General features: G+C 47.1%; 1 protein-coding gene across 1 annotated transcript; it reads left to right on the top strand.

Moving 5' to 3' along the window:
• The first annotated feature begins 7,764 nt into the window (after positions 1 to 7,764).
• Positions 7,765 to 9,935, top strand: LOC144165006 (uncharacterized). The gene has a single exon (XM_077695180.1). The coding sequence runs from the start codon at positions 8,297 to 8,299 to the stop codon at positions 9,245 to 9,247; it is 951 nt and encodes a 316-aa protein (XP_077551306.1). The 5' UTR covers positions 7,765 to 8,296; the 3' UTR covers positions 9,248 to 9,935.
• The last annotated feature ends 4,345 nt before the right edge of the window (positions 9,936 to 14,280 follow it).

The following is a 14,280-nucleotide window of genomic DNA, read 5'->3' on the forward strand; positions in this document are numbered from 1 at the left end:
GTACACCATCTTCCTGTAGGGGAACCCTGAGTAGTATGCAAAGCAGCCATGAGGTCGATTCAACTGCCCATTAGTTTTCAGTTCGTCGTTTCCGTGAGGTTGAGGTACGTAGCTAGTTATATTTACAGTTTGGTTTCCATGGTAACTACTACACTTTTCACTTACCGGAACTACGAAATAGGAAATTGCCTTGAGCCCATGGCTTTTTCGCATACTACTCAGGGTTCTGATACGGGAATATGGTGTAATTTTATTAGATGCGACGGGGCTATGTCCCTCCCTTGTCGTTGTTGCGCCGTCCATCCCCCCACTGCGCATGCTCGGCTTGCTGAACACCCGCTGGTGTCTTACCCTTTAAAGGAGCCATGAAGAGAAAACACAAGTTTGGTTCATTCAAAAGATTGTCTCGTTAGAATCACACTGACACCACTTTTAACGTAAACTTCGCTCAAATAAGCTACATAATTAGGAAAAACGGGAATGGTCATGCGACCCACCAGCTCATTTCCCGCAACAGAACCTATAATGTCACATGAGCTAAGCTCTGCGATTGGCGGAGGCTGGCAGAAGCAGACGCAAATTAGGTAGAGCTTACAAACTAGACGAACGAGCGATTTGCGCTTAAATTTAGGGCACATTCTTTACAAAGCAATAAGAATGATGGGACAAACAGTGGAAGTTACGAAAGCACATGTAAACATAGAAGTACTGATGCGTTCTGCTGTTCGTACTGCGCACAGCATGCTTGGGTTAGCTGCACAGCACTACGAGGCTTGGGGTTGTCTCAGACGACACTGGCCGATTGACGCAAGTAACGGTGTCTTACGTGACCCCATTTGTCGAGCGAGCACTGTTTCAGGGAACGAATATTTTCTCCCAGAACAAAAACAAGCCAGGTTTAAATGCGGGCAAAAACAAACCAAACGCTTGCCACGGTATGGTGGCGCCATCTAGGTTACGGAACTTAAAGAAACGCGGGAACAAACCAACACCGCTGTACAGGGTGGAGACAACCTTTGAACGGTCCCGTGCCGCCGCAATTGGGCCAACGGGCTCAACGCGTTATTCTTTTCGTTTCCCACGACCTAGCAACGCGAAACAGACAATATGATGCAAACTTCTTCAGTAAACCGCGTTGCGGCGATACTTCTAGCGCGGTTATGACACAATGACTTGCTTCGGCGGCGAGCGAGCAACCGAAAATGGCGGCGCCAGCGTATACGTGTCTCTACCCTGTACGGCGGATGCGTGAATGAAGGTATTCTAGGCTGCAGAGCGGTCGGTTCCTGTGATGTCATTTGGGACCACGAAACCGCACGATTGAGCGGGAAAATCAAAATTTTAACCTAAATTGTTTGATTTCTCAGTGAATAAAGCACCGTTTGTATCCGGGCAAGCGCTGGGGGCACTATAAAACACGAAATCTTTCGAATAAAACCAACTTGCATTTTCTCTTCATGGCTCCTTTAATGGCTCCTGGAGCGACAGTGTTACCGGTGTCTTCCTGGGCCGGCGGATGAACGGACGACGGAGCCGAGAGCAACAGATGTTTCGCATCTAAAACAACGGTAACTTTTGTTCTACACTGGCAGCGTGCTTGACCATGCGAGGTCGGCGTAGTGTCGCTACGTCTGTGCATGTTGTCCCATGTAAATAAATAAAAAAAGCGCAGATACCTCTGTTGGTAGAGCGCTGGGGTGCTACTGGACAGGCACGGATTTTAATCCCACCAGATCACGCGTCTGTTTTTTTTATTTATTGTTACAGCGGGGCCCATTTTCCTGACCGGGCAACAGCAACAACAACCGCAACGATGATGTTTTTTCCGCAGAATGGGGAACTTTGCACTGTCGCCTTAAAATATTTATTTATTTATTTACCCTCATGGCCGGAAGGCATTACAGAGGGGAGTGGTTACAATTTACAATACAAACTCAATAAAAAGCAGTCAGTTACAACACAAACCCAAATAAAGCAATCAGTTTGTTATATAAAGGTACATTTAGTTAGATAAATTCAAGTAAATAAACAATTCAGGTAAATAACAAAAGCAGTCACATATAATACAAACACAAGTAAACCAATTAGTTTCTTATATAAAGACAAATTCACCTTATTATACAATGTTAAGAAGGCCATCGTGAAAAAAATGGTTATCAGTAATCGATACAACTTCTGCAGGAAAGTGGTTCCAGTCTGGTGATGTACGGGGTATAAATCATTGCGCGAACGTTCTGGTAAGACATGAATTGAGACCTACTTTGTGAGCGTGATCAATGCGATGGGAAAGATATGACGGAGAGGGAATTAATTTATCGCGTAGCTCACTATGATGGTACAGTTTGTGAAATAAGCTGAGGCGAGAAATTTTACGACGAGTCTGTAGTAACGGCAGGCCCAGACTGGACTTCATTGTAGTGATGCTGGATTCAACGCGTGAACTTCCATTACGCATGTAATTCTAGGAATATAAGAGACCTGAAATATGCTAATTAGGCATGCAATTTCCATCTGACGAAGTCATGGGTGGAACGTCAGATCACATTCTCAGCTTTCGACCCCTTAGTACATGCAACAGGTCATGGAGGCCTTCCCTGCGGCGCCAATTCCTGCAAAACGGGCGCACAAAACTAATTTCGGACTGCACGGACGGGAGCACGGCGCTGTCGCTTGAGAGTGCCAGCAGACCCGTTCGCTGCTTTTGTGTTCTTTTAATTTCTAGGGCGACATAGGTGGCTAGGCCAGTTGAAATGCGAGGTCGCTGAGTGGGTCCGCAGCAGTCGAGTTGCGGGCTGGCACAAATGCAAAAGACGTCTTCCGCGCCGCCGACGGCAAGGAAGGAGAGAAGTGCTGTCAGCGTGTGGCAGCACACGGACGAGGGCCGCTGCTTCCCGGCACGTCCGCGCCAGCTGACGGGCAACGAGCAGCGCCCGCGCTATGCGCGCTGGGAGGGGCTGATTTTGCAATTAAATGGAAGGATTGAGTTGTACTGCTGCAGGAGAGCTCCCCATGGAGCGTTGCGCCCTGCTGGTCAACTGGCCGTCATTTTTTTATTTATATTTACATACAGGGTCGCACAGCGGCCAGTCTGTTCCTTCCTTGTGGTGTTCATTAGTAGTGTCCAGGTGCGCTTTATGTATCTGTGCTGCTGGATCCGACGCTCAGCCCACGGCTGAAATTTGAACCATTCCACGCAGCTAAAAAATTCCTCTGGACACTTTCAAGTCAGCTTACCTGCTCTGATGCGAAAGCCTGGCGATACTTGTCAACAACCTGCTTACTGCTTCGTCGTATTTACAGCCTTGTTCTTCCCTTTCTTTTCTCTGTCTTTTGACGCGAATCACTTTGAACAGATTTTTTTGTGTGCTAGCCGTTTATGCCCCTCTTTTCCCCTCTCGTTTGTTCGTCTAATGACGCAAATTACGTCAGCAAACAGGCTGGCAAGTTCACAGCTTCCGTATAATCAGGGTTCTGCGCGGGTGATGTGCAGCTCTTCTACACCTGTGTCATCGCGATCATGCGCGCGACACTGTATCCTGCAGCTTTTACGTTTCCAGTTCATAGTTTTAGACTAAAAGCTCTGCTACGCTACATCTATCAAGGTCGTTCATCACGTCGCTATGACCTTTAGCTGCAAGCGTGCCATCTGCGGCCTTCTTTCTTACCGCTTAAAATCATCGGAGCTTAGCCGCGGTTATGCGGCGTATCAGGCGAGGGCGAAACTGGTGCTTCGCATGCGCCTCATCGCCCACCAGCGGCTGGGCTGTCTTTTAGCACAAGCGAGGCGACGGTTGAATGACTTTAAAACCCTGCTCCGGTATTTTAAAACGCTGCTCCGACTGAGTTTACAGGAGCTACTGCTAGAAAAAGCCATGGAGCATGCATCCGAACGCGCTGCTTTGCCGGCGTCTGATGTGCCGTGGGCGACCGTGCACGTTCGTGGCGGTGGCAGTGCGGGCCTCCACCGGTGAACTACTGACGGCGGGCAGCGTATGCGCCCGGTCGGCGAGTCAGGCAGAGGAGGCGGCGATCGCCTTGGCCCTGGGCCTGCCGGGTGTGCGCACGGTGCTCAGTGACTCAAAGACGGCCATCCGCAACTTTGCTCGCAGCGTGGTGTGTGGTGGCACTGCGCGGCTCCTGGAGTCCTGGCGGACGACGGGGGCGGCAGCGCAGGGGGTCACGAAGACTACGATCATCAAGTGGTCCCCGGCCCACGCGGGCCGGGTCCTGGCACCCGGGCTATGCAACCGCAACGAGGAGGCGGACGCTGCGGCCCGTGGTCTCGCCACGTGCCGGGTCGCGACAGCCCGTCCGCTGTCGTCATCCCTCGAGGACTGTGGTGAAACAACTGACATCGACGACGACGAAGAAGCGGAGCCCCTCACCGACTACGGCGGGGTGCTTCGTTGGCATCGGGACCAGAGGCGTGCTTTTCCGCTCCCGCACCGGGACCTGTCTCGGGCGGAGGCGGTGAAGCTCAGGCAATTACAGACAGAGACTGTTCTGACGCCGGCGCTCGCGCGGCACGTGTGTCCGGACCTCTACGAGAGTGCTCGGTGAAGTGTGTGTGAACGCGAAACTGCGACCCTGACCCATATCATGTGGGGCTGTGACTGTGCAGTGCGCGACGGTGGGGGGGATGGACAGGACCCACAGGACCCGTACCCACCGGACGTGCGCGAATGCGTGGGCTCTGCGGAGCCCCAACAACAGAGGAGGGCCATCCAGCGGCTCGAGGCGGCTCTGGCTCTGCAAAGGCGAAAGGGGGCCCCGTGCCCGCCCGTCCCTCCCGGCACTCCGTCCTCCCATGCGGGAGGTGGGGGTCGGGGGCCGACGGTGGCGGCCGGGAGCGCTCCGAGTAGCTCGAGCGGACGCCGAGACCAACCGCCTCGGGGTCTAAGCCCGACGCCCTAGGGCTTTTGCGACTTAGGGTGATTAGATAGAGGGGACGCGACCTAGCGAGCCCTGCGTGGCCGGGAATCGTGTCCTTTGCACGCCGGATGCTTGAATAAAGTTCCATCTCTCTCTCTATCTCTCTCTCTCTCTCTCCTCCGTATCCCCATCGATAGCGCCACGGCAAAGCTGAGGGTTCGTGCCCTTCAACGCAAGCGAAAGGATGCATCCAATCATCCAGTGGGTGCGCCCTATCGGTAGGCAGGCTACAAATTATCAAGCAAATGCGAACTACCATGAAACACAGCTGTGTGCATAGTCCTTGCTTTCGCTCGTGATAACCATGTTTACAAGGGTTAAACCTGAGCCATTTTTGCTCCTTTTTGGAGCGGCCCCATTGTGCCTAAAAGCTCCCGACTACTGGCTGATTCTTAGCTAGCAAAATACCACGGGGACTAGTGAGAGCACGGGCGGAAAAGTTCATGGTAGGGAAGCCGTTCAAGAAAGTGTCCTTAGCTAAGGGAAAAGCTACGCTACCAACAACGTGATTATCGAACTAGAGTATAATAAACATGCTTTGAAGGACGAGGAAGCAACTCAGAATGCATTTTGTGATTTTTATGATATTTTGTGTTCGTGTCAACCGGTTAACTTGGAACTGCTTAATTAAGGCACACTTTATGAGTGTGTTGTTGAAGATAGACGGTGAGTACCATTGGTGGTGTTACATTGGCGAAGGCGTCCCCTAACCGAGCGCCGTCGCCTCCATCATGTACTGGTACCCTGGTGAACGAGCGGCGAGCGAGAAAGCTGCCTCCATTTCAAACGAAGAAGATCCGAGAGCAAAACTTAGCTGTTTAATGCATGGTTAATGACACTGCTTAGGGATACAGAAACAGCAGCCCACGGGCGTGATTCCACATGAATCCGGCAGGGCAACGCCCTCTACAGGGGCCCGGGGAGAAGTAACTCATTTCGCCAAAGGGCGAAAATTTATGCACGAAAGCGCCAACGGTAACATCCTTGCAGCGCTTTGCGTACCGCACGCAAAAAGTACAAACACACAAAGAAATCCTCCCTAGACGCAGTGTCCGAATGTCCGTAGAATCGGTGGGGAATTTCCCAGAAGGCGGCGAATTCTTCCCGGAAGAGAAGTTGGGGAACGGGTCATGGGCCTCAAGCGCACGCTTCTTCGACAGGTGAAGCCTGCTCAAGGCTTCACCGCCACAAACGAAACTTCACCCCAATGCAAGAAACTGGTACGACGCGCGCGCAGGGTAACGACGAAGCGCTTTGAACTGAGTCGTAATAGCTGAAATTAGTGGGAAACAGTGGAAATAAGAACACCATTGATGACTCAAGTCCCAGAAAATCTCCTGGCGCTGATTGCTTTGACGAAGTTTTATAAAGCTTTCCGAAGCAACTTAGGTCCGGTATTATGCGAGATATACATACATGCACAGAATCTTATAAGCAAGAAAAGTTGCACTCGTCCTTTTTACTACTACATACGGTAGGTTTGGCAAAACACATGCGAAAGAGGAGCTTAGAAAGCCACTGTGTATCCTTTCGACTGTGTTCTTTGATAATGTGGTTCTTTTCGATCATGACGTATACTGCATTACTGAGACGTGGCTCTCAGACCAAATTGGTTCTACAGATTACTTCCCGGACGAGTACGCTGTCTTTCGCCATGACAGAGACTACGAACGCACCGGTCAAAAGTACGGTGGAGGAGCTTTAATCGCCCTGGGAAAGTCCATGGTTGCGTTTCGCCGAGCTGATCTCGAATTGGGAAATGAATGCGTTTGGGTCGAAACAAAGACAAACCGCGGAAAAAACCTGCTCATTGGCGTGTATTATATGCATCCAACTCTAGACTTCCCCGCATTCGCGTCCGTTTTTCAGCACCTCTCAGAAAGTATAGACCCTGGAAAGTACAACATTCTTTTATTCGGTGATTTCAACGTGCCCGGGCGGTGGTGGAATCCCGGGGAAAATGTTGGCAATTCTACCAAAGCCGCTCACTTGTTTAACTTTTTCTCATTCGCTGGATTGGCATATGCTGCACTTCCTCCTAACCCCGCAGGAAATGTCCTTGACATCGTCTTCTCCAACTTGACCTCCTTAGACCTTAAACACGCTCGAGAAGCCCTTGTTCCGGTCGACCCGTGGCATGAACCATTCACTGCCACGGCTTTACTACCGGTTGCCTATGAGCGGCGCATGGAGACCCCATTCTTTGATTTTCCCCGTGGCGATTATAATGCCCTCTACATAACGCTCCAGGAGACGAATTGGGAGCCAGTCTACACATCGCATAATGCAGACGCAGCGGTGCAGCTGCTCACAAAAATTGTCCAAAAAGCAATGGACGAGCACATACCAAAAAAGTCTAAGCGCCCTCATCAATTCCCTTTCTGGTTCAGCAAAAAACTCCGCAGCGCGCTGCGTAGTAAGCGTCGATTCCACAAACTAAGGAAAGCTAAAAACGACACGTCCGCCGACACTAACTTCAAAGAACAGCGCTCACTTGTGAAAGTGCTGCTCGCTCGCGACAAAAAACATTTTTCGGACTTCACAGAATCTTCGCTTACCCGATCCCCAAGCGACTTCTGGCGGATCTTTAGCACGCGCACAAGAAAGGCCCCTGAGCGGATTACTCTGCAGGATGGCGACACCATCGTTTCCGACCCAGCCAGCATTGTTGAAATATTCACAAAACACTTCTTGTCCGCGTACTCCTCGTCACGCGACAACGGCTTCCCGCTTCGGCTCGCGCAGATAGGTGATGTGATACACACGCCCAACATAACCGTTGAGAATGTCACGGCTGCTATTCAGCATTCACACATATTCAGCAACAGTGGCGCCGTGCGGTTCATCGACTGGCTCCTAAATTTCCGTCTTCCTTTTCCCAGGAATCGACGCGTATCTACAAACTTGGAGCTATCATCCACCGATGCGACGACCAGTGGCGCCCGCGACGGATAACAAACCTGACGTCATCGCCAAGAACGCATAAAAGCAGAAGACATCGTCTATCCTGGCACACACATATTCAGCAACAGTGGCGCCGTGCGGTTCATCGACTGGCTCCTAAATTTCCGTCTTCCTTTTCCCAGGAATCGACGCGTATCTACAAACTTGGAGCTATCATCCACCGATGCGACGACCAGTGGCGCCCGCGACGGATAACAAACCTGACGTCATCGCCAAGAACGCATAAAAGCAGAAGACATCGTCTATCCTGGCACACACATATTCAGCAACAGTGGCGCCGTGCGGTTCATCGACTGGCTCCTAAATTTCCGTCTTCCTTTTCCCAGGTTAGTGCTTACCTGTATGTAAAAGCTAGCTTGTCAGTTGAATTTACGGTTGCCACTGTTGCTGAATAACTATCATGGCTGACACGTGTATTTCTTGTCATGAATCTGTGAGGGACACGACACATTTGTTGTGCTCGGATTGTAAATACAGCTATCATGTAGGCGCATGCTCAGGAGTTACAGAAGCAGCCTACAAAAAGAAATCTGCAGCAGCGAAGAGCACATGGAACTGTCAAACATGTAAAACGGCAAAAAATCGAAGCAGTCAGAGCACTGAACCCGAAAAAACGGAAAACGGAATGAACCTTACGAAGGAAATAGGTGAAATTCAGAGAAAATTGTCTTTACTACTTACGGTGAAATCACAAGTCGACGCTTTGGAAGGCGTTGCTGCCACTGTGCATGCCATTGAAAGGTCAATGCAGGAAATGTCAAGCAAGTATGATGAGGCGCTTGCCGAAATGAAGCGTCAAAATGCTGACATGAGCAGTTTAAGAAAGCGGGTGGAAAAACTCGAAGCACAGACAAATGAACGAGAAGTGGAAATGCTTAGGCAAGAAGTTAATAACCTTGATCAATACAGCAGACGTCTTAACCTAGAAATCCATGGACTTGCCGAACAGACTAATGAAAAAGTGATAGAAAAACTGAATCTTCTGGCAGATGACCTGGAACTTCCTAGGCTATCTGAAAACGATATTGAAGCCGCTCACCGGCTGCGTTCTAGGGCAGGCGCAGACGGGAAAGATAAGCCATCGCCTATTATAGTGCGCTTTTCAGCCCGCTATACCCGTGACGCTTGGCTTGCAAAAAGAAGTGAACTAAGAAGGAAGAAATCAAAGGTTTTCATCAACGAAAACTTGACTGCTCAAAACAAACGCTTGTTCTGGCAGATGAAAACAAAGGCAAGAGAAATGGAATACCAGTTCGCGTGGGTCAAGGACGGAAAATTCTTTGTTCGGCGCAGTCAACATGACAGAATACTAAGGATTAATGGAGCCAGTGACCTTGACCAAATAAGATAGCACCAGGACTTCACTAATTTTCTTACGCCATAAAGGCACATGCCTACACGCGATAAAACATGTAGTTATCACGATGCTGCTACGTTTAGACAACGCAGGGCCTTAAATGGCACCAAGCAATTTTCTTTACTTCATCTTAACGCGCGAAGTTTACGGAACAAGCATGATTCCGTCAACTTTTTTTTAGATGCCTTAGGTCATACATTCGACTTTTTAACTTTCACTGAAACCTGGTTTTCTAACGAATGCCCCGTTGTAAATTTTTCAGGGTACAACTGCATCTCAGTTTCGCGAACTAGCAAAAGGGGAGGGGGTGTTGCTATATATGTAAAAAACACCTTCAATTACGAAGTGGTTCCAGAATACTCATTCATAGATGCTAACTACGAATGTGTGCTTGTAAAGTGTTTGAATACAATGTTGGTAGTACTTTACAGACCTCCAAATGGTGCTACAACCCCATTTATAGAATTTCTTGAGCGTATTTTAGAGTATTGTGCGTGCGTTGGTCTACCTACCATCGTTACCGGTGATTTCAATATTAATTTGCTCTTGGTGGATTCGTCTGTTCAAAAGCTACTTGATATTTTTCTTTCTTTTGGCTGTCGAAGTATTATTGACATACCGACAAGGGTGACAAGTACGTCCGAAACGTTACTAGACGTATGTTTTACGAATTTTAAAATTGACCAATCCGTTGCCGGAGTGTTAATATCAGATATAAGTGATCACATGCCGTTCTTTCTCTTTTTTTCATCCTACATAACCCAGCACAACAAACATACAGACCACGCACCTTTTCTGCGCCGAATATTATCTGCAGAAAAGATCGATTTTTTTAAGCATTTAGTGGAGGAAGCCAGCTGGGACCCTGTAATGCAGACAAACGATCCCACTCTTTCCTATGACACTTTTTTAAAACTATTTAAAGAACTATATGATAGTGCATTTCCTCTAGAGCAGCTAAAAAAACACAAAAAATCTAGAAAACCGTGGATTGATGCCTCTTTACTCAAGAGAATAAAAGGACGAGACAAACTATTTGCATCATTTATTCGAACCAAAAACCTCGATCAGTTAGCTGAGTACAAAAAAATTAGAAATAAGTTGACATATGATATTAAACACGCACGTAACTTGTATTATGAAAATAGGTTTGTCAGTATCTCTAATGATTCCAGAAAGGTTTGGAATTGCGTAAATACACTACGGAACAAGAACGAGAGGGAAACAATATCAGAAATAGTAATTGAGGGCATACCATATTCGGGCACTTTCCTAGCAAACAAATTCAATAATTATTTCCTAAATGCAGGTTTTTGCGCCTCTGCATCGGCTAATAGTGTTAGCTGTACATCCTATATTAATTGTTCGGACTCATCAATTTTTATGTCTCCTACTACAGCGCAAGAGATGTACGGCCTGTTAAATAAACTAAAGAATAGTAGTGCTTGCGGTGTGGACGAAATAAAGGCAGCACCTCTTAAAGCAGTCGCTCATGTTATCTGTTTACCTCTATCGCACATATGCAATCTTATTCTAAGCTCAGGAACGTTCCCCAACCAACTTAAAATCGCAAGGGTAGCTGTCATTTTCAAAGGAGGAGATAAAAACGATCTTGGTAATTACCGGCCAATCTCTGTTTTACCTATGTTTTCTAAGGTTATTGAAGAAACAATAAACTCGCGACTTACTCATTTCTTGCAGCAGAAGAACATTATAGTACAAAATCAATATGGCTTTCAAAAGAAAAAATCCACTGAAATGGCGTTACTGAATATTAAAGACAAAATAATTGACAACATAGAAAATAAACTATTTACTCTTGGGTTATTTCTTGACTTCAAAAAAGCCTTTGACTCTGTAAAGCATGACATTTTATTGATCAAACTCTCCAGATACGGTGTAAGAGGAATTGCCTTGGATATCGTGAAAAGTTACCTAGAAAACCGTGTGCAGTACACTAAAATTGGCAATGCGACCTCTCATTTCGGCGAAATCACATGTGGAGTTCCGCAAGGGTCAATTCTAGGCCCTCTACTTTTCATTGTATACATTAATGACATAGCAAACATACCTCTAACGCCAGACATTATTTTGTATGCTGACGACACCAATGTATTTTTCTCTGGACCAGATATTGATGTCCTTAAGTCGCAAGCCAATCAGTGGCTAGAAAATCTATCTAGTTGGCTAAGTGCAAACAGATTAAACTTAAACCCCAAAAAAACTAAGTATATGGTATTTAGGCCCCGTAATAAAACGTATAGCAGCGAAAAGAATATTAGCTTTGAGGGACAACATATTGATCGCGTTACATCACACAAATTTCTCGGTGTCTTCTTTCATGAATGTTTAGATTGGTCCCTTCACATCAATCACTTACGAAACAGCATTGCCCGAGCAGTTGGCATGCTCTGTACGTTGCGTCACTTATTACCAGTATGGTTAAAAAGGCAAATTTACTACGCAACAATACACTCGCATCTTCACTACTGCCTTCTTATATGGGGGACAACGACGAAAACGAACCTCAGCTATCTCTATTTATTACAAAAAAGAGCTCTCCGTTTAATTGAACTGCTGCTTTTTCGCTCGCATACAACGCAACTTTTCCAAAAACATGAACTGTTAACAATTAACTATATCCGACTTAAAAAATTAGCTACGGTCGCGTACCGCGACGTTAAATGTAACCCTACTGAATTTTCAAGAAAATTTGCCGAGAAAGACCACAGCCACAATTTACGGCATATCACGTACAAGAAAGATAAGCTTCGCACCAACTACGGTGCACAAAAGTTGACATACCAAATTCCAGATATCCTAAATGAACACCCTACTGTATTCGCATTAATTCAGGAAAGCCCCTCGATTCATGTATTTAAAAAAAAGATTCATGCCTACCTTTTACAAATCCAAAACTAAATCCACATGTGCTTATGTTCAGTGTCCAATGGCATAACAATTGTATTTCTCAATTGCGATGTATCTTCTTTTTTTTATTCTGTTTTTTTTTCTCTTCCTTACCCAATGAATGTTCATGTATGACTGGTGATTTATGCGTGTGTAATCGGGTGAATCGGCGCTTTGTCAGGCTTTCTGTGCCTTTACGCCGGTCCCCCCAGGCAACTTGTATCTTTCTTGTTGTCTGAAATAAATTTCTATTCTATTCTATTCTATTCTATTCTATCCGCAGCCTACCTTCGAAGAAATCCTCAGGCCAATTATAACATCCCATGCTTCATTGTAAAAGGCTGCTCTGCCATTTTCGCGCCGTTGCTCTGCCACATTTTTTGTCTCTCGCTTGAAGAGCGGCACTTTCCGACAAATTGGAAACCCGGCGTTGTTTTTCCTCTCCATAAGTCCGGAAATGCGTCGGTGCCTGGGAACTATCGACCAATATCTCTCCTTTGTTCTTTCTCAAAAGTTTTCGAAAAAGTAGTACACCGTTATCTCTTGTCCAAAATCCGGCCCCTCATTCATAGTAATCAGCACGGTTTTATACCTGCCCGGTCCGTCGAATCAAACCTTGCCTGCTTTCTGAGTGACGCCAGCAAGTACATACTTTCACGTCAACAAATGGATGCCATCTACTTCGACTGCAGCAAGGCCTTCGACCGCGTAAACCATGATTTGCTCCTTCGCAAACTGTCTGCTTATGGCTTGGCTCCTGCTTTCTGCGAGTGGTTTGCAACCTACCTCAAACAGAGAACAAAATTTGTTCAGTACGCTGGTGCTAAGTCTCGCAGCTTCACTGTACCGTCCGGGGTTCCCCAGGGCTCTATTCTCGGTCCTTTATTGTTCAACTTATTTGTGAATGATGTGCAGTTAATTATAAAGCATTCATCTCTATTGCAGTTTGCAGACGACATGAAACTTTATCGCGCAGTGGGATCACAGGCGGACTGCGCCCAGCTTCAACGCGACGTACAAGCAATCTCCCTCTGGTGCAAAACTAACTACTTAGATTTGAATCCATTGAAGACCGTTACAATTACATACACTCGAAAAACCTCTCCTTTAACCTTCCCATACCACCTCGACTCTCTGACGATAAGAAGAGTAAGCGAAACACGTGATTTGGGCGTTCTGATGGATTCGAAACTACGATTCACACCGCATGTTAACTACCTCGCACGCTCATCTCTTCGGACTTTAGGCGCTATCTCTCGTGCAACAAGGGACTTCTCAGGAGGTTCGTGTTTCCTTGCTATGTACAAAGCCCTTGTACTCCCAAAGCTGGAGTTTGCATCGGCAGTCTGGAACTGCATGAGTGCGTCGTCATCTTTGCGCTTGGAAAGGGTTCAGAAAAGGTTCACGCGCATCTTCTCTCGCCGCTACACCCTACACGAGAAATACGCTTACAAGGATGTCATCAAGCGGCTGAAGCTCGAAGAACTGCAATCTAGACGCACAAACCGCGATTTAGTGTTTTTGTTCAAGTGTATCCACTCCAGATTCGACAGCCCGAAATTAGTGAGCTCTGTTCGGCTAAGGGCACCAATTCGAGCTCTCCGCCCCCACCTTTGCTTTGATGTGACCACCTCAGAGATGCTATCTCCAGTGTGCCGTGTGCAACGTGTGTACAATGATGACATTCGTGCATCTTTGGACGTCTTTTCCGGCAATGTTAACTCTTTTAAACGCGCCCTGAAAAATGCATGCATTTGAAGCCGCTGTTGCCCATTCAGTATGGTATAGAAGTTATCTCGTGTTCGTGTTTTCCGTTCCCTTCTCATTTTCCGCACTTGCACCGTTTGCCGTACACATACTCCCGTGTACCTATGTATGTGTGTCCGCACGTGTGTGTGCATGCATGCACGTGCGCATTTGCCTGCACTTGTTCACTTTCACATGCACCCGCGTGGGCATGCGTGTATGTATGTTTTGTTTGCACTCACGAGCGTATGTGCCGTGCATACATATAAATTTTGCTTTATATGTACTTATTTCCAGTATCCATGTTGCCCAGTAAGTTACGACGGTGGATTGTACTGAACCTGCGTGTATGCCAATGTACTTTGTAGTAT

The sequence above is a fragment of the Haemaphysalis longicornis genome, unplaced genomic scaffold, assembly GCF_048455015.1.
Source record: "Haemaphysalis longicornis isolate Haplotype H1 unplaced genomic scaffold, Haemaphysalis longicornis Haplotype H1 scaffold_14, whole genome shotgun sequence".
NCBI lineage: Eukaryota > Metazoa > Arthropoda > Arachnida > Ixodida > Ixodidae > Haemaphysalis > Haemaphysalis longicornis.